The sequence below is a fragment of the Equus przewalskii genome, chromosome 15 (assembly GCF_037783145.1).
Source record: "Equus przewalskii isolate Varuska chromosome 15, EquPr2, whole genome shotgun sequence".
Lineage (NCBI taxonomy): Eukaryota > Metazoa > Chordata > Mammalia > Perissodactyla > Equidae > Equus > Equus przewalskii.
Window position 1 is genome coordinate 87,701,888 of NC_091845.1, and position 25,453 is coordinate 87,727,340.

At 48.4% G+C, this 25,453-nt stretch overlaps 2 protein-coding genes across 4 annotated transcripts in view; one reads left to right on the plus strand and one right to left on the minus strand.

Annotated features, from left to right (window-relative positions):
• The window catches only part of ARHGEF26 (Rho guanine nucleotide exchange factor 26), a 113,605-nt gene extending 98,890 nt beyond the window's left edge, over positions 1 to 14,715 (plus strand). For 2 of the 3 annotated variants that reach the window (XR_011527661.1, XR_011527662.1), the window contains 5 exons: positions 602 to 809; positions 3,017 to 3,226; positions 10,728 to 10,795; positions 11,959 to 12,063; positions 12,575 to 14,715. Coding sequence is in view for 1 of the 3 variants with exons in the window: in XM_070577671.1 (XP_070433772.1) it covers positions 3,017 to 3,226; positions 10,728 to 10,795; positions 11,959 to 12,063; positions 12,575 to 12,717 (526 nt within the window). In the remaining 2 variants the exon portion in view is untranslated. The remainder of the gene's footprint in view (positions 1 to 601; positions 810 to 3,016; positions 3,227 to 10,727; positions 10,796 to 11,958; positions 12,064 to 12,574) is intronic. The other variant, XM_070577671.1, reaches the window with a different exon arrangement.
• Positions 14,716 to 22,190: 7,475 nt separating this feature from the next.
• The window catches only part of DHX36 (DEAH-box helicase 36), a 50,593-nt gene continuing 47,330 nt past the window's right edge, over positions 22,191 to 25,453 (minus strand). The window contains exon 25 of the mRNA XM_070577669.1: positions 22,191 to 25,353. Within this exon, the coding sequence (XP_070433770.1) occupies positions 25,168 to 25,353 (186 nt within the window). The 3' untranslated portion in view covers positions 22,191 to 25,167. The remainder of the gene's footprint in view (positions 25,354 to 25,453) is intronic.

Genomic DNA, 25,453 nt, shown 5'->3' on the forward strand with positions numbered 1-25,453 from the left:
TCACTGCCATCAAATGGAATCCAGTTTTTACATTGAATTCACCAGAAGAGTGTGCGGGAGTTTTAACCATATCACGTGAGGAAGAAGTTCACAGGTCTGCGTAAGACAGTGATGGTGGATGATTGCCGTTGAATCAGTTAAAAAAAAAAAAGGCAAGTGTGTTTCCTGCGTCCTGTTTTGGATTCAGAAGTGAAAACTGGGAAAGTTCCGAGTTCAGACAAGTTCAGTGAAACGGACGTGCAGGTGTGTAGAGACGGATGCCTCAAGGTGAGCTCACATGGCTGTGAGCAAGGCACCGTGGTTCCCTCCAGGTGGACCTTCGAGGGGACCCAGGCAGAACCCGGTCCCTGTGCCCTTCGTCTTAGTTGATGGCATCACAGATATCATCCCTCAAGAACGATGAAAAACAGTCTCTTAATTTGTCTACTTCTTTGGTCTCCAATTACCCCCAAAAGAGACTCAAAGCGTCGCTTAAACACAGTAGCTGGTATTGTTTGTTTTTAGGCAAACATGGGAAAATATGAACTCTGAAAATTAAGAGGAAAGAAGACGAGCTTATTCATGTGGGTTGATGTTAGTTTCCTGTGACTCCTGCTCTCAGACTCTGCTGGGGCCGCTCGGGGCCGTGTTCCTGTGGGACTTGGGTCATCTCGAGCGCTGACCTCGGGGCGCACGTCCCACACGCAAAGAGCACCTCTGCGCCACCATTGCCCAGGGCTCAGCACGGGGCTGGCATTTCTCCGTCTGAAGCAGAATCATCTGTCACTGGGAATAGGGGTCTGTGACCAGCGGGTCATCTTTGTTAACTGGTGAGTTGGACCAACAAGTGAGGAGGAGGTGCCATGACAAGGAAGCCCTCGTCCCTCCTGTTTTTCTCTCATTTTTGATGTTGTTGAGGTTTTGCTTTGTTTTCCTTTCTGCTTTTGGCTTTATCCTGAGTCCCGGGCCATGAAACCCACGTCTGATATATCTAGAAAACATGATAAGCTTTTCTTGCTCTGCCCCAAATTAACTGCTCTGTTGGTGTAAACGTGGTCTTATAAACCTGTCACCTCCTTTGTTTGTAAAGTGTATTATCCTGCTTCCTCCTCTTTTAAAAACCTTGTGAACATTGTTAAGCCTCGTTTTGGCCTGAGAAGTACTGTGTACATCTGAGTATGGTGTGCGGACTGCGGGTGGCCTCAGGAGGGCCCTGGAAATGGGGTTCCACATAAACGTCTCGTTAATGCAGATGACCACCCGCACGACAGACAGACCTGATCAGACGCAGTATTTTGCTTTTATAGATGATGACTGTGTTTGCTGGCTCTTTGAGGGGAGAATCAACCAAACTAAATTTTAGAAAAATCATGAAGTTTTTCAAGGAGAGTTATAAGGGAGTGGTTGACAGGTAGATGTTCACCACTGAATGAAAGAAATTCTAAGAAATCTTGCGCAAAATAGCCTGTTCAGAAATTCCTGGTTTAGTTGACTGGACACAAAGAGTTTTCTTTTTTCTTAGCTCTCATGAGTTTGGACATTTGCATTTGTTATTAAGGTAATCGTTCAGCATCGTTCCTAGAGTACATTAGAGTTTATTGCTAGTCATCCATTTATTCAGCAGTGGTTTATTGGCCTCTCCTGTGTCCGACTGCAAGGGTGCAGATGCAGAGCAGAGGGAGAGCGGGATCCGACTGGGGCTTAGGTTTGCCAAGGAGCTGAGCTTGTATGCAGGAGGGGTCATAATGAGGCCATGAAGTCCAGGCTGGGCGATTGAATCAGTGCGAACAAGAAGTCGTGAACGGTTCAGGGACAAGGGAAGATGGTGGAGCTGATGGTTGTAGGACTGGTGGGTCAGAGCATCTTCGGGGCCCAAGGTTAGAGAGGAGTTGCAGAGGCAGATAGTGCTGGTTCGAGTGCTGTTTGACTTTGGGGTCCTAGAGAGGTTGCAGCTGGTGGCAGTGACAAGGTCAGGGGTTGGACATGGAGGGCTGGCTGCACGAGGGCAGAGGACAGTGCATTGGAGAAGGGGAGGTCAAGGCACCGAGAAGCCAGGGTGGTGGAAGATCCACTATGTGGCCATTCAAGAAGAGGCCATGCTGGAGAGGCCGTGAGCGGCAGCCGACCTCAAGGGAGGGTGGGAGTGATGGTTGTCTGTAGCTGCTGGCGCTGGGGAGGGAGGCTGAGGGCATGGGCTTCAGAGCCGAGGACTTGGGAGGAGGAGGTGATGCTCGGGTGGAGGCAGCAGCGAGAAGCAGGCAGGCAGAGAGCCTTCAGGGGCGAGCACAAGGGAAAGGGAGGGCTCAGAGAACAGGCTGGGAATTTAGGAGATTTGTGAGACTCCCTAAATGAGGTGCGTTTGCAGAGGATGCAGTGGGAGAGGTTCAGGCACCAGCTGAGGAACTTCGAGCTGAGGCCAGATTAGCATGTTCGCAGTGCTGTGTGGGGTGTCCAGGAGATGGGGGACACTGGGGGTCTTGAGCATAAGCAGGAATGGAGAGGTCAGTCCTGGTGCTTTCTGATGCAGCAGGTCAGGCTGTGTGGGCTGGAGAGATGGTGGATTGGGCCTGTTGCCAGGAGTAGGCAGAGTCTGGGCTCCCCCCCACCCCGTGTGCCTGGTGGTGGGAGGCTGGGGTGGGGCTGCCACTGGAGCTTGGGAGTATGGCCCCTCTTCATCCTGCGGATGGAGGGCAGACTGGGAGGTGTACCCATTCCAGCGTGACCACGATGCACGCGTCGCCCTTGTTATGGCAGCTCCAGGATGACGTAAAGTGAACCTACAGGGTTTATAATTATTCCTAGTATTGCTTTTATACCTGAGGTACCATTGAGTGCATTACAGAAAGATAGTAACTAATGCATTTAATTTGGGAGGGTTCTGTTAATTCACAATCGGTAGATATAGTTCAGATTCCAATTTATGTTTTAATGTACATCATTCTCTCCTGTCACCCTCCCCCAAAATGTGATTGAAAAGTCACAGTGTCGCAGTGTTACCCACTGAACTCTTGATATGTTGTTCACCTTTTCCTTGTAGTGAAGAAAGCTACAACGTCAACGATTACTCCCTGAGGGACCAACTGTTGGTGGAGCCCTGTGGCAGTGAGGAGCCCCACGCCTCCCCGGGGAAGAGCAGCCCCGGGGCGCTTCACTCCAGGCAGAATCCCGCCAGCCACCTGTTCACGCTCACGGTGCTCAGCAACCACGCCAGCGAGAAGGTGGAGATGCTGCTGGGGGCCGAGACGCAGTGAGTCCAGGGCGCGGGGACCTGCCTGCGGTCCCCCAGTCCTTGTGCTTTGTCTGCTGATTCTTTAGTTTGAAAAACAATGGGCTTCCTACCTAGATATTTACCTTCTTTGAAAACCTCTTGTCCATGGAGGCCGCAAGGGGGTAGACGGAATGTGGACTCAGCAGTGGGAGGTGCGGCTGCTGGGCACAGAGATGGTGGGATCCTGAACCCCGCAGACTAGCAGCCCTGAGGACGTGGGAATGCAGAGCAGCTCCCCAGAGGGAGGTGGTCCGTCGTCACACTAGGTGAAGGCAGAGCTTAACTGTCACGTCCACTTAGAGAGAGTCGACCTGCTTGTTTGTCTGAAATTGGAAACCTCCTCTGGGCACAGGGTCCCCGGCAGGAGTTATGCTGGGGCAGAGTGTGAGACGGGGAGGGGAGGAGTCCCTAATTCTCTGTCCTCCGGGTCCCCAATGTGGCTTCGGCCCACATCCGCCGAGGCTCATGCTGTGATGCGGATGGGTCAGCAGCTGGCGAATAACACCCTGAGACCGGAGCCAGATCTCAGCAAAGGGAAACCCAGAGGCGCCTCCCCTTTCTAAGAGCATTTAGCAGAGTTCCTGGACTGTTAGAGGGAGGCCCCAGAAGAAGGTGACATTGCGGAGCATCTGCATACAGCGTCACATAATCGCTTCATGTCTTTGTCACCAAAAGTCACTCGTCAAAGGCAGAGGGAAACAGGAGGGATGGGCTGATGTGAAGCTGCTTGCGGTCGGGAAGCCACCAGAACAGAGCACTCCAGCCAGACTGGAGTTAGCAGAGGTGACAGGAGAAAAGCAGCTTCGCCCTGTGCATGTGTTTGCAAAACCAGGTTTTTGGAGGCCTGGGCTCCTGTTGAGCAGCTGAGATCTGGCTGCATTCCCAGGGGCGGGCCTGCTGGCGGGTATGGTGCCTGCTTATCTACGCAGGTGACAGCCCCTCAGAAGACGGTCCACGGCCAGTGGCCAGTGCAGGAAGGCATTTCCTGCACCCTGAGAGCAGTCAGACCCTGTGGCCATGCAGACAGACTGGGTGTCCTTTGTTCTGGAGCCGCTCTTGACACAAGAAAAACCCTGAGAGCAGTCAGACCCTGTGGCCATGCAGACAGACTGGGTGTCCTTTGTTTGGAAGCCGCTCTTGAAACGAGAAGGCCGTGTGCCTGAGCTCTGGATGGCACGTGACATTAAGGATCTCGTACAGCATCCTCAGGAACTGGGGCTTTTCTCTCGTCGAGTTTAGTTAGGGTCAGGAGCTGTGGTGTCCTTGGCTGTCTGCCCTTCCCTGCGTGTAGGGACCATTTCTCTCGGTCCAGGCCGCCGCGCACACACAGGCTTTTCCCCACTGTTCCATCTGTGATGTATCGCATCTCCACCCTCGTTTCTGAGATTTCCCAGGAGGAGGAAGTGGACGTACCTGCCTGGTTCTTTCCGCACCAAGGCCAGGTCCCTGCCTGGTCACTTGCAGCCTCTGTCCACACTGTTCCTTTGGTCTTGCTGCGGGCTGAGTGCTGTTCATTCCCTCAGTCGGAAGTATTCTCAGAATATCTAGTTATGTCACCCACCAGCCCCTGGGTGTGACTCCTGTTTGTAGTTCTTTAACAGCGAGAGAACATTCCAGAAGGCAGAGGGGCAGGTGTCTTCTTGGGCACAGGAGTGACTCCCTCACTCTGCTCCCTGCTCCGCCCATGCACGGTTGAAAGTGAGTAAATGGACAGGCTCTTCTAAGCATACAAGACTTAAAATGGCGTTGGTGTTGAAGGAAGACGCATTCCAGCTGAGGCGCGCTTTCTTTGGAGTGGCAGCCGGCTGTTGACGGTCTGGCGTGGCTCTGTGCCCGGAGGCCTGCAGGCCGGCTGTGCTCCTGGTTCTGAGCCATGAGAGCTGCTCTCTGCAGAATGTTTGCTTTGCTTCTGAGATTCGCACGCTGTGCCGGTGGGGCCGTGCTTTTAGATTTTCTCTCTTGTGCCGCGTGTGGATTGGTTATCAGCAGACCAGTTGAGAAGCCAGGTGTCCCCACCCCCCGGCCTGGACAGTGTGGGACTGCAGACCAGTCACAGGTGTCCTTTGCCTGCTGATTCTTTAGTTTGAAAAAGAATGGGCTTCCTACCTGGATATTCACCTTCTTTGAAAACCTGTTGTCCGTGGAGGCCGCGTCGGGGTAGATGGAGTGTGGACTCAGCAGTGGGAGGTGCTGCCACTGGGCACAGAGATGGGGGATTGTGGACGTGCAGACCAGCAGCTCTGAGGACGTGAGAATGCAGAGCAGCTCCCCGGAGGGAGGTGGGCAGGCACCCGGTGAGCATCTGGGACGTGCGGCCTGCCGGCCACAGAACGGGAAGGAGGGACCCTGGTGTTTGCAGAGCAGGGAGCCATAGCCTCAAGGGAGCACATGAGGAAGGCAGCTGCACGTGTGGTTTCTGCGGGATCCAGACGATGCCTGTGGCTCTGGCAGAATCAACAGCAGCGCCCTTTGACCCTCCGAAGTGTCGTGCTGGGACAGTGAAATATGTGGTGGCCCTAGTTACAAGTGTGCAGTCCAAGCCCTCCCCTTCCCAGGTGGAAAGTGAGACCCACCAGCTGGGGGCCCTGCCGCCCCCTCACAGGGAGGAAAGTCCCTGTGGGCTGGGCCAACCCTGGCGCTGCGGAGCCCATTCCCTCCAGTAACAGATCTCAGTCTGAGGAGGGGCCGCAGCCAGTCCCTTCCCTCCTCTATGCCGCTCGCTCGGCCTTGTGCTGGGTCTGGACGGAAACCCCGGGAGGCCCATGCTCTTAAATGTGAGAAACTGCTAATGTGCACATTTTTTTTAAGTCCATAGACTAAGAAGGAAGAAGCTTGTGGAAACTCAGGTATCAATTAAGGGTGTTGTATGGTTTGAAATATTCTATGAAATACTGAATAGACCGCGCACGTCCCCAAAATTATTTCCCCCGACGACTTGGTTCTTGTTCCCCGCCTGTGTCTCTCTCGCCCTGGAGTGCCCCCTGCAGACCCTCGGACTCCTGGATGTTGCCTTGGGCCGCCCCAGGTCTGCGCTGCTGCGTGAAACGTCCTGGCGCTCCAAGCGCTGGCTTGTGGCCCCACCATCACTTTATTCTTTCCCTCAGCTTCCGTCTCGCCCACCCTCCATGCTGCCCCTCCTGCCCCGGTCCTCCCAGGTCTCCCCTTCCCTTCACAGCTGACCTCCCGGGAGCAGCCTCGGTCTCCCTGTGAATCCTGGGGACGTTACTGAGCACCTGCACCCCCTCAGGTGTCTTCCGGGCGCTGGGATGGAGCAGTGAACTGTGCAGAGGCTGTGTCCCTGCCCTGGGGCCTCTGGCCTCGGGGAGCCTCTGCCCATGTCCTCCTGCCTTCAGGGAGGGCGACTTTGGGTGGCGATGAACTTGTCCAGTCTGCCTGGGCCAGTGGCCCACAGTGAGCGGGGCAGTGGGAAAGCATTTCTTCCACATCCAATTTCAGAAGTAAAGGGGCTGGCCCTGTGGCCTGGTGGGTAAGTTTGGCACGCTCCGCTTTCGGTGACCTGGTTTTGGTTCCTGGGCACAGACCTGCACCACTTGTCAGCGGCCATGCTGTGGCAGCAACCCACATGCAGAATAGAGGAAGATTGGCACAGATGTTAGCTCAGGGCCAATCTTCCTCACCCCCCCCCCCCAAAAAAAAGGTAAGTACAGTGGAGACAGCAGATCTAGGGGACGTGATCTGGAGTGGATGATCTGGAGTGCTGGGATGGGGACATGTACCCTAAATGAGATGGTGCAGGAAGACTTCTCTGAGGTGACATTTGGACTGAGCCCTGGGTGACAAGACAGAGTCCGCCCATGGGAACATGCAGGGCCAGGGCATTCCAGGCACTGGGCACAGAAGGTGCAGAACTTGCTCAGGAGCCAGTCTGATGTTGCCAGACCTGGCTTGAACAGAGCGAGATGGCGAGACCAGAAGAAACCAGGGAGAGGCGGGGACAGGAGAGGCCAGTGCCTCTCAACCCAAGCTGTTCCTGTGTGTCCTGGGCGTCCTCAGCTGGTCCTGGCCTGGCGTGAGGAAGCATCAAAGCTGATGGCAGCCTGACCTTTCTGAGCATCGAAGCGGGTGGTCATGTGATAGCAGCTCGGCTTTGTTGTCTGTCTGAGGACACGTGATCCACAGTAGTGGGCGGGCTGGGACTTGCTCTTCAGCAAAGGTGTTTGGAGGAGCGCTGACTCGGAGCCCTGTGGGCCGTGGTGGGAGCTCCCGGCAGACGGCTCGAGCAGTTGGGGTCCTGTTGCCCTGGTCCAGGGCGTCCTGGTGGTGCTGGGCTGTGGTGCACGGAGGGGGAACAGCATATTCTGGAGGCGGAGACACCAGGGCCCACTTATGGATCAGGTGGGCTGGGGTGGCTGTGAGTGAGAGGAGTCGTCGAGGGTGTTTTGGGTTTTGGGTGAGCAGCTGGTGCAGTGGCATGTCCTGCGTGGTCCTCTTCTTGAGACGGCTGCATCAGATGCGTGTCCAGCATCGCATCCTCTTCTTGCTTCACCTCCGGCAACAGGTTGCTGTGTGGGCCATCTCACTCACTTTTGAGCTGGTTTCTCTGTCTGTCCGAGTTTCCCTGTGTCTGACCAGTCCTCTTTGCTCTCCCGTCAGAAGGGCAGCCTGTCTGAGGGCAATCCCCCAACCCCGCCTCGCTTTCCCTACCGCGTGTTCCTGTAAACAGCACGTTCCAGGGGTCCGGTCTGGAGACGTGGTGCCAGTTCCGAGGCTTCCGGGTCTGGGTGGGTCCATCACCCGTGGGTTCTTCTGTTGCACATTTCTGCACGTTTGCATCCACTGCTGCTTCCTGAGACAACCCATGTGTCACTTATACCGTGAAGCACGCGACAGCTGCTAATGGGTCTCCTCGCCCGTCAGTCCTACGCGGTTTCATCCTGAGCCCCACTCAGGCTGGCTTCATGCTTTGCTCACGCTGTCCATAGCCGCTACCAGCCGGTATTCCTGGAATTGGCCCACAGCTGAGATAATGATCTTTCCCGTACCCGAGGCAAGGTGGGGCTGCCGTGTGTGGGGTCAGCGCTTTTCTCTCTCTCTGTTCACATCCTTTTTGTGCTGCTGGAGCAGGTTTTCCCTAAATTCCATCTGCTTTTCCACTTTCACTGTGAAGGATGCAGTTAAACATGTTTTGGGCTGTACATCAAGCCGTGTGTACTCCGTAACGTCTGTTGGCCTGTTAACAATCTTAAGTCACCTTGTTACTGAGATGTTAGTGTGTGAGAAACGCAGAAGCTTATCTGTGATGAAAGGACAAAGGAGGGATGTTTCCCCACTGTCCTTTCTGTTCACTCTGGGCCTTTGAAGAGGAGTGTGGAGCCGAGAGTGCCTCTGTCCACCTTCATTGAAATGAGCACAGGCAGCGGCGGCTGGCCGGGCCCAGGGGTGCACAGAGTGGTGTCCCTGGGGTCCTGCGTTCATCGTGGGAGCTGCATGGCATTCGGGTCCAATGTGTGCAGAGACAAGACATCAGGCCCGTTCAGTGATGGATGCAAACTTTCTCCACCCGTTATATTTTGCTATGGGATATGCTCACCTCAAACTGTGGACAAAGGTCCTTCTCGGAATCCCTCCCAGGAAGAACCAGAAGCCGAGCGCATGTGCTGGGTCCTGTCAGCCCTTCAGCCAGCAGCTCCGGCTCCTGACAGAGGTGCCCGTGCAGGCTGCCCTGTGCTCTTCTGCCGCTGCGAATGATTTAATTAACAGCAGGAAGTGAATGGGATGGAAGAAAATGGTAAATAGCAGTTCTGACAAAATCTTACACTGCATCCTGTAAGAAAAATCCACAATATAGAAACAGCAGTTTGTTTGGGAAAATGTATATATATTCCAGGTTGTAGTGTTTTTTCCTCATTGAATCTGGAATCCATGTCCAGTAATGACCTTTCACGTTTGTATAGTGCCTGTCAAAACACTCGACCTTTTGTGATCCTTGTCACTGACCCCCGGGAAACAGGAAGGAGGCGATGGTTAGGGTCTTTTCTCACAGAGGAACAGAGAATTGACCCACTTTAGCTGAGCTCCAGGATTCTGGACCAGATTAGGTCTCATGAGCTGCTTGATAGGATAAACGGGAAATAGCTGATTTAACTACGTAACCGTCACAAGATCTAAATTGTAGAACGTTTAGGGGCTAGGAGAATTATTTTGCAGTGGTTAGATTTTTGAAGGAGCTGAGTTGCGCTGGTGCCCAGCTGACCTCCCGTTGGCCGGGTGTGACTGCCGTGCCCGGGCCATGCGGGACCAGGGCTGGCAGACTGCGCCGGGGCCGGATGTGTGGGCTCGAACGACAAGGAGGCGCGGGGGGAGCCGAGGCTGTGCCTTCAGCGTCGAGCGCACGTGTGCAGCAGGAGCAGCCAGATGCGAGAGTGGGCGTGGTCCGGGATTCCGCTTTCAGAAACCGCAAGAGAAGCAGAGTGGTCGGTGGCGATGGGGATGCGGACCACCGTCAGCTGCGCGGAGGTCCCTGGGTGGCACGAGGGAACCTCGTGACCGTGGGCATCTCCACCCGGCCGCGCGTGGGCAGGTTCCCCTGCGTAAACGCGGCAGAGCTGGAGGCCCAAGATAAGTGAGGGTCTGGTGTCACGTGTGCTCCCAAGAGTGACAGCAAGTGGGCAAAGGAGGCAAAAACGAGGGACGGTCGTATGTGAGAGCGAGGAGAGCAGAGTGGAAAGGCCGCGCCGAGAAGCCTGCAGTGTGAACAGAAAGTGGACACACCTGGGGCAAGGAGGGGCCCCCGTGATAAGCAAGGTTAAAGTGTGTGGTTTAATTACAGCCCTGATGCTTGACTTTCTGAATCACAAACCGGGTGACTGCACTGTGCACTGGGGCTTGCTTACTGAGACGTTTGATCCTTTAGTTCAATAATTATTTTTTCATGTAATTATAGCTTATAATTGTATAAAAAGTCTTGGTTGAGTTTTTCTTAAAAAAATTTCTTTTGGCTGTACTCATGACACCATTTTAAGCATTTGAGAACAATCTAAAAAAAAGTCAGAATTTCTGTTTCAGTAAGGCTCATACTTGGCAATATTAGTTGTCTGAGGAACTAAACCACTTTAAATATCTCGTTTCTCGTCTTTTCTGAAATTGTAGGAGGAGGAGAGGGCATGCAGAGAGGCTGATGTGTAGGATTTATTTTTAATGAAATTAGTTTTTTGAAGTGTTAAACATCAGACTGTGAGTGTACTGAATAGTTTTTATGATTGCAGCGTGTTGGTGTAATCAGCTCTCTGTTAAATGTTACAGTGTCACCTGAGAAATTCCGCTTAGTGAATAACTAGCCAAATTCATTCAGAATCTTTTCACAGTGGCTAGTTTTCAGCCCACGTTAGGGTTCCGTGACTGTCATTTTTAAATACCTCCTACCCTACCAGCCTCCCCGCTCTTGGAATCTCCGGGTTCCTGGGGGGCTGTACGTCCTAGATCACACTTGTCTCTCAGTCGCTGTGCCCTCTGTGTTTAGGAGCGAGCGAGCCCGCTGGATCACTGCCCTGGGACGCAGCAGTGGGAAGCGGCCCGAGGACCGCACCTGTGAGTACCGACCAGGCGCCCGTCTGTGACCTGGGGCCGTTGGTGCTCAGCCTCCTGTCTGTTTCCTTCCTGCTGCCCTGCATCAGACCTGGGTGACCCCTGCTTTGGAAGTGGAGGAGTCTGCATCCAATTCCAGGCAGTCCTTGTCTTGTAGACATGCAGATGTCTGCATTCTCCTGCGCCCGTGACCACCCTGTAGGTCCAGTGCCCCGACACGTGGCTCGGGGCTCCTGGAGGACGGAGCTAAAGGGTGCACGTCAAGAGCCCTGCTTGACCACAAGGTTTAGCTCTGTTAATGGGCAGCATTGCAGGTTGAGTCTGCTCCATACTGACAGTCCCAGCTAAGTTGAAATGTGTTTTTAATCCTAAAGAAAATACTTCACCGTCCTTGTGACCTTTGTTGTGAGTGTGGTTGTATTAACAAGACGCACCTCACTCTCTGCTGCACTGGGAACTCGTGCAGTGAGGGGTGGCATCTTGGCTGTGGGTGCCTTCACCTCCCTGTTACGGTTCTCTGGACGGTTCCAGCTGGAAGGTCCGTCTAGAGGTCAGGGCAGCCGGGCGGGCTGGCTATCCCGGAGCCCCCAAAACCACAGCCTAGTGCCACAGCTGGAGGGATTGGCTTAAAGTTCCCTAGAATCGAGTGTTAGGTTGAAAACAATGAAGAAAGCGGTCACGTCGTGGGTCCCAAGCCTCAGCAGTAGTTGCTCTCCTGTGATTCAGTGTTTTGAGGGGGCCCTGGAGCGCTCTCTGACCTTTGGTGGGGCTCCTTTCTCTGACCTTCGGCAGCGTCCGTGCTCTGCTGCTGGCGGTGGGGAAGCTCCCTGATGGGCGTGGGTTTTGGTGGCCTTGGCACTGTACCTAGTCTGTCCTGCCTCAGTTTCCCCAGTGCACAATGGCTCTTTTCCCATCCACTGTGTGACATGACTGGTGACTCCTTATCGAGCTGTTATGAGGGGATTCATACATCATAAGAGGCCTCTTGATTCTGAGCTTCTGAAACCCTAATGCTCCGAGCCAAAAGTGAGCCTGGAAGCGATTTCCTGCTTCCATCCAGGAGGCCCTGAACTGCACAGAAAGGCCGCGTAGGTGGACACTCCTGATTTGTGCCCATTGTGTTTTCCCTCTTCTCCCAGAGCTCAGTTTGTCCCTTTCCTCCGCAGCACTGACCCAGGTGGAGATCACTCGCTCCTTTACCGCCAAGCAGCCCGACGAGCTCTCCCTGCAGGTGGCGGACGTGGTCCTGGTTTACCAGTGCGTCAGCGATGGTGAGTGGGTGTCCTCATGGGACAGGCCTGCGCACAGGGCCACCGAGCTGCTGTGTGTTACTGGAGCTCTTCTCCCGTCTCCCTTCTGTCTTCTCACACGTGTGTACCTCTCTCCTCCCTGAGCGTTTTATTGCCTTTACATCTGTTGGATAGGGATGCAGCCACATGGTTTGTTACTCAAAAAGAACCATGAAAAGTTTTCCTTCCTTCCTTTGAAAAAAGAAACCGTTTTTCCTGCTGCCCAGAGCACGCCTTTGCCTGCTCAGCCCAAGCTCACACAGTCTCTCACCACCGCCTTCAGGGCCTCACCTCAAGGTCTAAGCCTGGTGTGCATTCATTCCCCCTCGAAACCTTTCCCTCAGGTCCACCTCGCTCTCTTTGCCTTTCCTCATCCATGGTACCCAACCTGGGGCAGGAGGCTGCCCCTGAAACTTGCTCATATCCTCTGGGGTGAGCACAGTCAGGATTCGTCCAAATGCTTGTTGCTTCACGAGGACTCTCTTCTTTGCAGGCTGGTATGAAGGGGAAAGGCTGCGAGATGGAGAAAGGGGCTGGTTTCCTCTGGAATGTGCCAAGGAGATAACGTGTCAAGCTACCATTGATAAGAACGTGGAAAGGATGGGGCGTTTGCTGGGGCTGGAGACCAACGTGTAGCCTCTCCACTGGCCTGTTCCTGCGAGATTTGCACTATAGCACGGTGGGCTGCTTGCTCTGGGCTGGCTTGGTTAATTTTAACACAGCCTATTTATTTCAAAGAATGAAAACACTTGTCTTTAAGCTTGCCAAGTGATTCTGCTCCCTCAGGAGAACAGCCACTGAACACAGTTAGTTCTCAAAGCTGTGTGTGTGCACAACAATCCTCTTGCAACTTCTTGAGGGGTAAACAGGGTGGTTGAGTCCACTTCAGGGATCAGGTGGCCTCAGCTCCCCTTGGTTGAACCATGTTCTGGCATAAAAACCTGGGTAGAAGATGCTGTGTCCTGGTTTCCTCTGTCCTCACTTAACCAAGGTCATACTCTCCCTCCTTTCCATGGTTCTCCCAGTATTAGCAAGACTGTCTTCAAGGAATGCCCAGTTCTGTAGCCATTGTTCCTGCCTCGTATTTCAGCACTGATTCTAATGTTCTGTTGATTTTCTAAGGAACTGGTAGAGTTTTGAAGGTGAGCTTCGTTTTTCTAAACCCATTTCCAGGAAAGGGGGACTGACACCTGAATCTTTGCACTTCTTTCCTCATTGAAGGGAAGTGAGGAGGCTTACTTAAAAAATGTTTCTAAATTCCATCTCACCCAGTATTGGTTTTATCTAAGCATAGCCTCATAAGACCTAAGCTACTCTAACAACATAGGATTTAGATGGGTCACCTGTGTGGGAAAATCCTTAATATAGGACGGGGTTTCTACTTTTTAAAAATATTCCCAAATGAGCTGATCAGCTGACGTGAGGCTGCTTTACCTTCAGTAATTCCAGGGTTTTGTCTGTTCCTGCTCCCATTTCCATCCAGGAAATGGACTGAAACACACTAAGATCTCACGGAAGATGAAGTCAGGCTGTTAGAGGCATCAGGAAGCCAGCAGGGTGCCTGATGAAACATAACCTCTGACCTTACTGGGAGCCCTTAATTGCACTGAAGGCCTTGCTTGCTGGACTGGCATCTCTCTTAGCTGCAGTGTCTGCGGAGCTTCAAGGAGGGAGAAAAGTCGTTTCAATAGTACGTTTCACGAGAGGGAGTGAGGGTTTGGAAGGCTGGAGGGGAGAAGGGATGATTCCTGGCAGCCCAGTTTGCTGTCCCCCCGTTTCTCCTCCATGAAGGGACAGAAGCTGGCAGCGGGCACGTTGTTCAAGGGCTCAGATCTGTGTTGACGTGTCCCCGTTACTGTTGGCCAGCCAGTCACCCGGAATGTGAATCAAGTTGTGGAAACCCCGTGCGGAGACGAGCTTGGCTCACACTCCCTGCGTCCGCCACCTCAGCAGTGGGCCAGCCTGGGGCACCCGAGTCTCCGAGCTGGCTCGCCCCGATTGCTCTCCTTTCCACATGTGTCATGCACATATTTCTGGGTGTAAGAGCTATGCCAGGCCCGAGTTCCTTGAGGTCCGGGCCAGTCTAGCAGTGGCTGCACAAGAGATGTCTCGGGGTTGGTAAAACAGAAAGTCTTGTCTCTCTTTAAGGTCACAGACTTTTGGAGGAGGGGCTAACAGGTTGTAATCTAATAGGTTTTCATTTAGGAAGGAAGGTAAACTTGTTGCTTGCAAAGGGATCATTTTGTATTATTTTTGCTAATACCCAGTTGAAGCTAAAAGCAACTGTACGAATCCTGTGAATTAATTTATAAGTAGAGATGTTAACAGTTTTGGAAATTTGTGCATCTTAGGAATCAAAGCGTTATTTAGCAAGCAGGTCAGTCCTGTCACCAGATAAAGCGAGGGCAGGTGCTCAACGCATTCACAATGTTTAGGTTCAACCATGAGCTTTGGTTTTTACATGACACAGTATTGTTTCAAACCTAGTTCAGTTCCTCTACTGCTTCTCTGAATTGTACAGTGACTTCATTCAGTGACCTATGGAGAACAAAAATGTTCATTTTTGTCCCAATGAATTGAGAGTGCTTGTACACTTTTGGTGAAATATGTGAATTTATAAAGATTTTGTATATACTTGTGGTTTTGTGCTGTTTTAATTTACTGTAGGATGTATTCATTGAAGTTTATAGTTTGCTGAGTTTTTGGCCAAATCAGCGTTCTCCTCAGAAGGAGCCTGTAGCTGACGTGGAGGGGCCTGATCGTCCCTCTCTGGGGACGTGTTGGCATCAGCAGCCTGGGGAGGGCGGAGCATTTTGAAGAGCTGGGCCACGCTGTTTCTGCTGTTTCCACAAAGCTGCCCGACTCGTGGGTAGCTTCCCTTAAATAGCTCATAGTCCCTAACTGCTTTGACCCTGGAGCGTGTCTCATCCTTCATTTTGACCCCTCGGTATCTGAACCTTTCTGCTTACGTCTCACCCTGCTGTGAACCTCGGTAGAAGGCAACAAATGACTCCTACAGTAGTTTTCTATGCTGTGTAACAAATTTTCCACAAACTTAGTGGCTTAAAACAACACTCATTTCTCACCTCAGTTCTGTGATTGGAATCCAGGACGGCATGGCCATGTTCTCTGCCCAGGGCCACACTGGGCTGCGACTAGAGTGCTGGCTGGTGCTTCTCAGCTGGAGCTGGTGTGTTCTTTCAGGCTCCTACCTGTTATTCACAGAATTCAATTCCTGTGATTGTAGTGCTGAGGTCTGTTCCCTGCTGGCTGCCAGGGGCTGTTCATGTCCCTTGCCACGTGGCCCCTTCCACCTTCAAGGCAGCTGTGGCATGTTGAACCCTTCTCTCACTTGCAATCTGACTCATCTTATGCTGCGAGTTGGAGAAAACTCTGCTTTTAAAGAACTCGTGTTACTATGTTAGACCCATAGGATAATCTCCCTTATGATTAACCCCAAATCAACTGATTTGGGACCTAATTAGGTCTGCAAAATTCCTTTGCTGCGCAACGTAACATAATCACATATGCAACACCAAGAGAGCAGAGATGATGGGGTCATCTTAGAATTCTGCCTGTAACACCCTCTCTGAAACCTTAAAATGCTAGTTTCCCAGCATACTTTGTAGCTGAAATGCAGCCATGTGATAGGAGGTGCCAATCAAAGGCATCTTTGCTGGATTTCCACTCAAGCTAGTGGAGGAGGAAAGCGATGGGGTACCATCTCTAGAAGGAGCAGGAGGCATCCTCCTCCTTGCCCCATCCTCCACCCCAAGTCACTGCTGCATTTTCTCAGGCTTGGGAAGCAGCAGAGGCAGAGCTCCTTGGGGGGCTCGCAGTGCTAAAAAAACGCAGGTCAGAGGTGGTGCCCACTATCATCTCCATTGTTGTGGAAGGCCCCAAATGGCTGACTCTAGAGTGAGGACGTGAACGACTCAAGATCTGCCCTTCGGCTCCCAGCATACCTGCATCCTGAAACAAATCCTCGCTCTGGAGGAAGCTAGCATCATCTTAGTTCTCAGTTATTTCCAAAAATAAGTTCTCTAATGAAAGATTCAGCAAAAAAGCTCTGAGATGCAGCATCGTGATAGAGGAAAAGTGGTACACTCACAGGGACTCCAGTCGAAGCCACTAGACAGAGACAGGAAAATCATTGTAGTCGGTGTCTATGGAGGTAAAGCCAAACTTTCAAGTGCAATATGGAACAAGCACAGGAGTGATGGAGGAAAAACAACAGCTAGAAATTATGGAACTGGTGTAACACCAGACTGGATGGTTAAGGGAGATTATCGGTGAGCTGGGAGGGGCTGGAAGAAACCCACGGGAAGCATGCAGAAGAGATGGCGAATGCAGGGATTAACTGGGTCTCAGAGGAGAAGGGCAGAGGGGCTTGGCAGGGGGACTGGGCCTTCATAGCCCTGCTCTGACCAGCTGGGATGCAGGCTGTCCCCAGGAAGGGGAGCTGGCCGGGGGTAAGGTGACTCCCTGCAGCTGAGGACGATTCCTGTAGAGGGCTGAGGGGTGAAGGCTGCCATCTGGTAGCACTTCAGCAGCTAAGGGGACAAGCCCATCAGCCCGGATGGAGGAGCTGCGCAGAACGTCGCAACAGGCACCACAGGTAGCTCTGTGAGCCTGACAAAACAGAGAGAGAAAAGGCACAGCCAGGGACAGAGAGCCTCACTTAGCAGGAAGACCTAACAGTTCTGAACACGTGCTCTCCCAATGACATGGTCTCAGTGCAGAGAAAGCCACAGTTCGCAGAAATCTGAGCACTAAGTCCCAGGTCACAGCATGAGACTTTACCGCATTCCTCTCATCTGGCAGGAAAGACAGATAAAAGAAGTGCACAAGCAGGTAAAAACCAATGAAAGTACAGAAGATCTGAACAACGTAACAGACACATACATCCTTTTCAAGCACACAGAATATTTACAACATTCGACTCTTGCCTGGGTCATGAAACAAGTTTCAACAAATGTTAGAGTGCAGTTAAAGAGTGACTTCTCTGATTACAACAATTAGGTTAGAAATCAGTAACAAAAGAAGAAATATCCATTTATTCGGAAACTTAGACCTAAATGTGAAATGCAAAACTATAAAACTCCCAGAAGTAACAGAGGAGAAAAGCTGGGTCACCTTAGGTTTGAAATGACATTTTAAATACGAGACCAAAAGCATCATCAATGATAGAAAAAAACGGATAAGCTGAACTTCATTAAAAGACAGGAGAATGAAAAGACAATCCACGGAGTAGGAGGAAATCTTGGAAAACATATCTGATAAACAACTGTTACCCAAAATACACAAAGAACTCGTAAAACTCAACAATTAGGAAACCCAATTAAAAAATGGGCAAAGATCTTAAAAACTCAGCAAAGAAATATACATGGCAGATAAGCCTATGAAAAGATGCTCAAGATTATAACATGCATCATTAAGGAACTGGACGTTAAAACAACAGTGAGGTACCACTACACACCTATTGGAATGGCTGAAATGCAAGCCCTGACGACACCAAATACTGGTGCGGATGTGAAGCAGCAGGAACTCGCGGTCATTGCTGGTGGGAATGCAAAAGCCACTGGGAAGACAGTTTGGCATTTTCCTACAGAACTAGCCATACCATATCATGCAACAATCACACTCCTTGGTATTTACCCAAATGAGTTGAAAACTATGTCCACACAAAAATCTGCACACGAATGTTTACAGCAGCTTTATTCATAATTGCCAAAGCTTGGAAGCAAGCAACCAAGATGTCCTTCAGTAGATGAATAAACAAACTGTGGTCCATCCAGACAATGGAATATTAACCAGCAATGAAAGAAATGAACTCTCAAGCCATGAAAAGACATGAAGAAATCCTAAATGCATGTTACCAAGTGAAAGTTGCCACTATGAAAGGATATATACAATGTGTGACTCCAATTATATGACATTCTGGAAAAGGCAAAACTATGAAGACAGTGAAAGATGAGTGGTTGCCAGGGGTCCAGGGAGAGGGAAGGAGGAATAGGTGGAGCACAGGGGACTTTTTCTGGGGCAGTGAAAGCATTCTAGGTTATGGTGGATACACGTCATTATGCATTTGTCAAAATGTACAACACGAAGAACAAACCCTACTGCAAACTGTGGATTTTAGTTAATGATGCATCAACACGGGCTCATCCACTGGAACAAATACACACGCTAATGCAAGAAGCTAATAAACTAGGAGGAGGGGGTGAGGTTTATAAGGGAATTCTCTACTCTCTGCTGTTTTTGTGTAAACCTAAAACTGCTCTAAAAAAATAGTTTACTCATTTAAAAAAATTGCTGAAAGAAGTTCTCCAAACAGGACACAGCAGCAGGGGAAACTTGGAACATCAGGAATGAAGGCGGCACAGAATGGGCACACAGTTGGTAAACATACTAGACCGGCTTCAGGTGTGTGAAATTGTGTTAGTTGGCTGAAAGCAAAAGCACGTTGTCTGATACGGTTCTCGATGCATGTAAAGGAGCTATTTAGGAAAACTGAGTTATAAAGCAGAGGGAAAAGGCACCTGGATGGAGGTGAGTATCTCATACACATTCTACTCGAAGTGCACAACGCTGACACTCATTGGCTGTCATCAGTTACACACGTAAACTGTAACCCACAGAGCCACAAGACCCCAAAACTACGCAGAAATACCCTGAAAAATACAGTAGACAAGCTAACAGGGAATACTAAAACCTTTTCAGGTAACCCACAGGAAGGCAGGAAAAGGGAAACAAGGAATGAAAAACAAAGGGAATAAAGAAACGAAAACGGCAGACTGAAGTCCTAAAAGATCCAGGAATATGTAAAATGTACGTGGCCTAAATATATTAATCAAAAGACAGATACTGATGGAGTAGATTTGAAAAGTGACCTTCAGATACACTGTCAACTTGAGGCACATGTCAAATATATAAATAAATTTAGACTAAATGAACGGAAGAGATCTATCAAGCAAATACCAATCAAAAGAAAGCTGGAAGGGCTTCGCAATATCAGATAAAATGGATGTCAGAGCAAAGAAAACTACCAGGAGCTAAAACTATCTGAAAACACAAGGGTCAATCTGTGAAGACCTAACAACCCTCAATGTGTGTGCACCAAATAATAGAGCAAAAACTACATGAGGCACAAACTAAAAGAACTGAAAGGAAAAAAGAGCCAAATATGCACAATACAATGGTAAAAGTAGAGAAGAAAATGCCATCCAGGGATGGGACTAGCTGGTGTTTGCAGAACAATCCACCCAGCAATGGAAGGTTATACATTCTTTTCATGGAGGTATGAACATTCACCAAGATAGATCATTTTCTGGGTTATAAACTGACAAATTTAAAAGAAGTGAAATCATACAAAGTTTGTTTTCTGACCAACATAATGGAATCAAACTAGAAATTAACAACAGAAAAACAGGAAAATCTCCAAACACTTAGAAATTATACAGCACACTCCTAAACCATCCATAGACCCAGGAGGCACACAGGTGAAAGGAGTAAAAATACGCATTGACTGAATGACATGAAAACACAGCATCAAAATATGCAGGATGCAGCGAAAGCTGTGCTCAGAGAGGAACTTAGAGCACCAGAAGTGTCATGTTAGACAAGAAGTCTAAGCTTCCACCTCAAGACACTAGAGATAAAGGACAAAGGAAACCTAAAGCAGTAGACGGAAGGAATTAAGGACAAGTATAGAAATCAGTGGAGGCCGGCCCTGTGGCCTAGTGGTTAAGTCTGCATGCTCTGCTTTGGTGGCCCAGGGTTTCGCTGGTTTGGATCCTGGGCGCGGACATGGCACCTCTCATCAGGCCATGCCGAGGAAGCGTCCTACACAACACAAGCAGAAGGATCTACAACTAGAATATACAACTATGTATTGAGGGTCTTTGGGGAGAAGAAAAAAAAAGACTGGCAACAGAGGTTAGCTCAGCTGCCAATCTTTAAAAAAAAAAAAAAATCAATGAAAGTGAAAATACAGAAGATATCAAACAAATAGCTAGTGCTTTTGAACAGATGAACACAACTGATACCTGTTTTAGCAAGACTGACAAAAAAAGAGAGGCGACTACCAGTGTCAAGAATGAAACGGGAATCATTACAGCTTCCTCAGACATTAAAAGGATAGGGGGACAGTCAAACAACTTGACAGGCTGAAATCAACAGCTTAGATAAAATGGGCCAATGCACTGAAAACCACAAACCACCAAAACTCTGAATAGTCCTGTAACTACTAAAAAGTTCTGAAAAAGAAGTATGGTTTCACTGGAGAAATCTCCCAAACATTTAAAGAGTTAACACCAATTCTGCACAATCTCTTCCAGAAACTAGAAGAGGAACTCAACACTTCCCAGCTTTTTTATGAGGCCAGCACTACTTCACAAAAAGAAAACTGGAAACTGGTAACCTTCATGAACACGGAGGCAAAACCTTAAAATATTCAATGCAGCAATATGTAAAATCATATTCAGCAACACATAAAAAGAATCACAGACTGCAGCCAAAGGGGGTTTATTCCAGGAATGCAAGACCAGTTCAAGATCTGAAAACCAATCAATGTAATCCACCATCCTAACAGCTGGAAGAAGAAAAGTACCGACAGGGTCATACCAACCGATGTGAAAGAATATCTGGAAAAAGTCAAAATACTTGGGAAAACTCTCAGTAAACTACAGTTTGATCACCTCAGACATTCTGCTGACCTTCAGTTGTTGAAAAAACATGATTTTATACCATTTTAAGTTTTATTACTATGAATGTCTATTTGTCAAGTTAGAACATGCCTTATGCAAGTTTGTTAAATCGATGTAAAATGTTAAAATATTTAGATCTCTGGTATTCCAGGTCACACAAAAACATTTAATCATCTTTGACTTAAAATCAAAAATTGGCTTCCAGGAACAATTAAAAATAATCAAATAATTTAACAAGAGAAATAGCTGGTAAGATGGGGTGAATGGAACTATGGCAAGAATTAAGCACTGAAATACTTAAAGGCCTCCAGCGGGAAGGCCTAAAACAGAGAAATCAGGGAATCACTCTGTTTCATTAAATGGAAGCTTTGCTCAAGTGCATTTATTCCCCACCAAGTTGCCTTCATTGTGTCAGGGTAACAGAATCTACTCTGCAAGGACTCAGAAACGCATGACTGTCTTGAAAAAAATTACTTGAAAATTCATACTAGACCATTATGACATTAATCAAAATTAAGAAGCAGAAAGAGGACCACAATTGAGAAGTCATCTGCACTGCCTGCCCATCAGCCATCTCCCTGAGCCCCCATGCCTTCTCCCACACCAAGAGATGTCTCACGCCCTGTTTCTCACCTTGCGTACAACCTTTTGACACCATGACTGCCTAAATCTGATGCTATTCCCTTCTGGCACTAGGTGACAGCGGCTTAACTCTTTACACTGTACCAGCCAACTCGAGTGGCACATTTTGCCATTTCCAGTGTCAATCACTTAATTTTCTGCATCTCTGAAATCCACAAAGTGTAGTCAGATACATCCCTAAAGCCCCAATCACTTAATATATGAAGTGGAAAATCAAAACACAGTAATATGTAAGACGACTAAAGATGCACATGAAATATGCTCACCACTAATCATTTATAGAAACACAAATTAAAACCACAATGAGCTATGACTCCACATCCACTAAAGGCTCCAATTTAAACAAAACAAACAACTGAAAATACCAAGTACTGGCAAGGACTGGAAACACTTGGAACCGTCATGTGTCGCTGGTGGATGTGTAAAATGGCGTACATACTGCAGAAACCAGTTTGGCAGTTTCTTATAAACATACCTACCAAATGACACAATCCTAATCATAGGTGTTTACCCAAGATAAAAATGAAAACAGACTGTCTAGACACAAGACTTGTATATACATGTTCAGAGCAGCTTTATTTATAATAGCAAAAACCTAAGAATCACTCAAAGGCCCATCGACTGGTGAATGAATGAGCGAGCCCTGGGATGACATAAGATACGGTGCCACTGAACAATGAAAAAGGAACTGCTGATGCCTGCAACAACATAATGTCCCAGAAGCATCACGGTAAGTGAAAGAAGCCGGACACGAAAGACTGCAGATGATTTCATTTATTTGAAATTCTAGAAAAAGCAAAACGGGGGACCAAAAGCAGATCAGTGGCTGCCAATGGGTAGATATGGGGCAGGGGACTGACTGCAAAGGGAAGTAGGGAAATTTTTAGGTGATAGGAATGTTCTCTATCAAGACTGTGTCGGTAGCGATTACACAACTTAATACATTTGACAAGATTCACAGAATTATACACTTAAATTGGCTAACTTTATTATATATAAAATAATACATTAAAGCTTAAAAAGCAGGAAAATAGATCAAAATGTAGCAATGGTAACATGCTTTTTTTTCTATGTTAAACTGAAACCATGTGATCACAATTACTTAAAAATAAACATACACAAACAGAGCTAAGTGAGTGGAAGGAAAATTACCAGACTTTGACTAGGGGCACTAAAATAAACTTCTAAAGCTTATCTATAGTTCAGTAAGAAGAGAAAATCACTTGTAATAATTGGCGTAAATCTATCTAGAGCTTTTGCCCAAGTTAATGAATTAGGAAGGTGTCACATGGGCTCACTTTTCAAAGACATTTTTTAAAGATTATTCAGTCGTTTATTTCTTTTTTTCTTCCATAAGTTTCTGTTTCAGGGTTATTTTTTCAAGAGTTATCCTTGGTATCACTCAGAATGGTGAGGCAAATAGACTTTCCTCTTAATGTCTTATTCTTAAAAAGCACCAAATAATAGTTCTCAGACCTCGAATACATCTTCCACTCAGTAATACCTGTTTTTGTAAACAAAAGAAACAGAATGTAAATAGCACCTTCGATTAAACTCTGCATCCTGATCAGCTGTAGAGAATCATGAATCGGGGGTGACAATAACTGCTTCAATGTCCGAATAGCTCATCTATTCAACAATTCTTTAGGAATACTTCACCCATTTATATGGAGATACAACATCGGTTTATGAACATGGAAAAAAATAACTGGTAATCTGTCTTTACAGATTTTTTAAATGCGTTCTGCCAGGACCATTTTGGCCAAGTAAGTGAATTGAAACTGGATAGAAAAAGCAAGAAAAAAAGCACAAACGTAAACAGTCTTAGAAAACAAATAGGACCTCATGGTCCCCTTGAGTTCAGGGGCAAAACTAACAGGCTGCAATCTTGTGACGTGACTCAAGCTGACAATGCAGGGAGAAACAGATCACTTGGGAGACCAGCCAAGAGAACGGGCTTGGGACACAGCACCTTCAAAACAAGTTGGACACACATGCCCGGAAATGGGAGCAGAGCCCAAGCCAGGCTGTCAGCAGATGCTCACAGCACTGTCAGCAAGTCCCATGCACTGTCCAATACTCTTTTCCTTTGGCTTCTTCACACTTTATTGGAAGGCAAGATGAAAGCTGTAGTTTTTAGGGTGCAGTGGGATGTTCTTCCTGTGTTCTTTCTGCAGGCTGCCCAGTACTAACCATTTTTACATCTTTTGTCAGACATATGGGTCAAACCGTTAGATCACAAAATACACGGTAGAGAGAGGCCTTGGCAGACAACACCAACGATGGACAGTATGTTTCAGGTAACATGCTTTCTGCCAACTCATACAAAAGACGCTACTAACAATGGCTAGAACAACAAAGGCCTAACTGAATCAAAACCGGACCAGGAGTAGAGCGGTCCCAGAGCTGCACAATTCAGCATCTCACTGGCACGATCACGGACTGGGTTCCACGTTCCCAGGAGGCAGTCCTGTGATCCTAAGACAGTGGCAACAGCTCTGTGGGCCAGATTCAGACACGACCATGTCCAAAGAAGGGGCGCAGGAGTTGCTCTTCTCAGCTTCTGCCAGCGAGGGAACCTTCCTCCGACATCCCACTGGAGATCTCAGCTGCCAATAGCCAGCACAGGCTCACACACTCACGCCTCATCAGCCGCTAATAAAGGGGGTAAGATCATGCACAACTGGCTTAGAACAATCCGGTTCACTCTTGGGGAAAAGCGTCCAACATCCCTGGGCACAAGGCTGTGCAAGCAAGATGGAAGGCGCCAAAGGGCTGCTGGACAGCAACCAGGAGGATTCGCCACAACCTGATGGGGCTGAAAATACACTGTGTTACAGGAGCTTCCACTGGCTGAGGGTGAACCAGCACTCAGAGCATGGAAAAAAGTGTAATTTAGTGGACTGTTATCAAAAAAACTATTTCAGGGACACACAATAACTAAGATATAGTGAGCACACTCTACATCCCAGACACTTGTCTATGCACTTAGATATATTAACATATTTAATCTATATAACTGTGACCTGTATTTTACAGGTAAGGATAAAAGAACAGAGAGAGGTCGAGTATCTTGCCCAAAACTTGTAGGAGGTGACAGAGCTGAAATCTGGGGAGTCAGCCTCTAGACCCATGCTCTCAATCGCTACATTATGCTGCATATGGTAATGTAAAAGGGGTATGAATATATTCTAAAAAGATAAAAAACAGCAAATAAACCAAGGGATAGCTGGAGAGGTAGAAACCAAGTGAAAAAGTTAGCTGAGATTTACACGCTGTACATTTTATTAAATATTGGACTTTATTACAACAAATTAATTTACTTCTGATAGTAGTTTCATTAAAAAAATGTGGCTGTGTTGAAATTCTTACTTGACACTGCTTTTTGGTTACCATTCTATTTTTACTCAGTCATTATGGGCAGAAAAATTAATTTTTCATAATAGAACAAAATTTCTCAAGTGGTACAACACTCACTATATATAAGAGGAATATTCCCAGTGTGGACACAACCACAGCAGAATATATGAGCCAAGAACATACTGTTTTTATGGTATATTTATAATAGCTACAAATAACATTGTTAACTCATGCACATTAAGTCTTTACTACCTGCTGAAGGTTTCTACTTTACACATGAAAATTACTCATGTCCCAGTGTTTGGCATCCAGCCGAAATTACACTAGGATGGAAAACGGCTGTCACACAGGCTCTAGAGACCACCACAGAACACCGTCAGCTGTAGTACCCATCCTGGAGTCGTGGCGGGAAGCTCCTGGGGGCTGCTTCCTCCTGTGTTTTTATCAAGTCTGTGATGGCAGAGAGGACGGCACAGTCCCTGGATTCAGTGTCCTTCCAGTCGACAGGACGGGGACTTTCGATCTTCTCTTGCAGAAGGATGTCTAGCTCCTTTCTTAATTCCTGAGGTTGGAGAAATTATGTATGTTCAACAGGGGCAGATGCCATCCAACAATGTAACAAATAAAAGTGACTTTAGCTGGGACAAGGAATTTCATAAGCT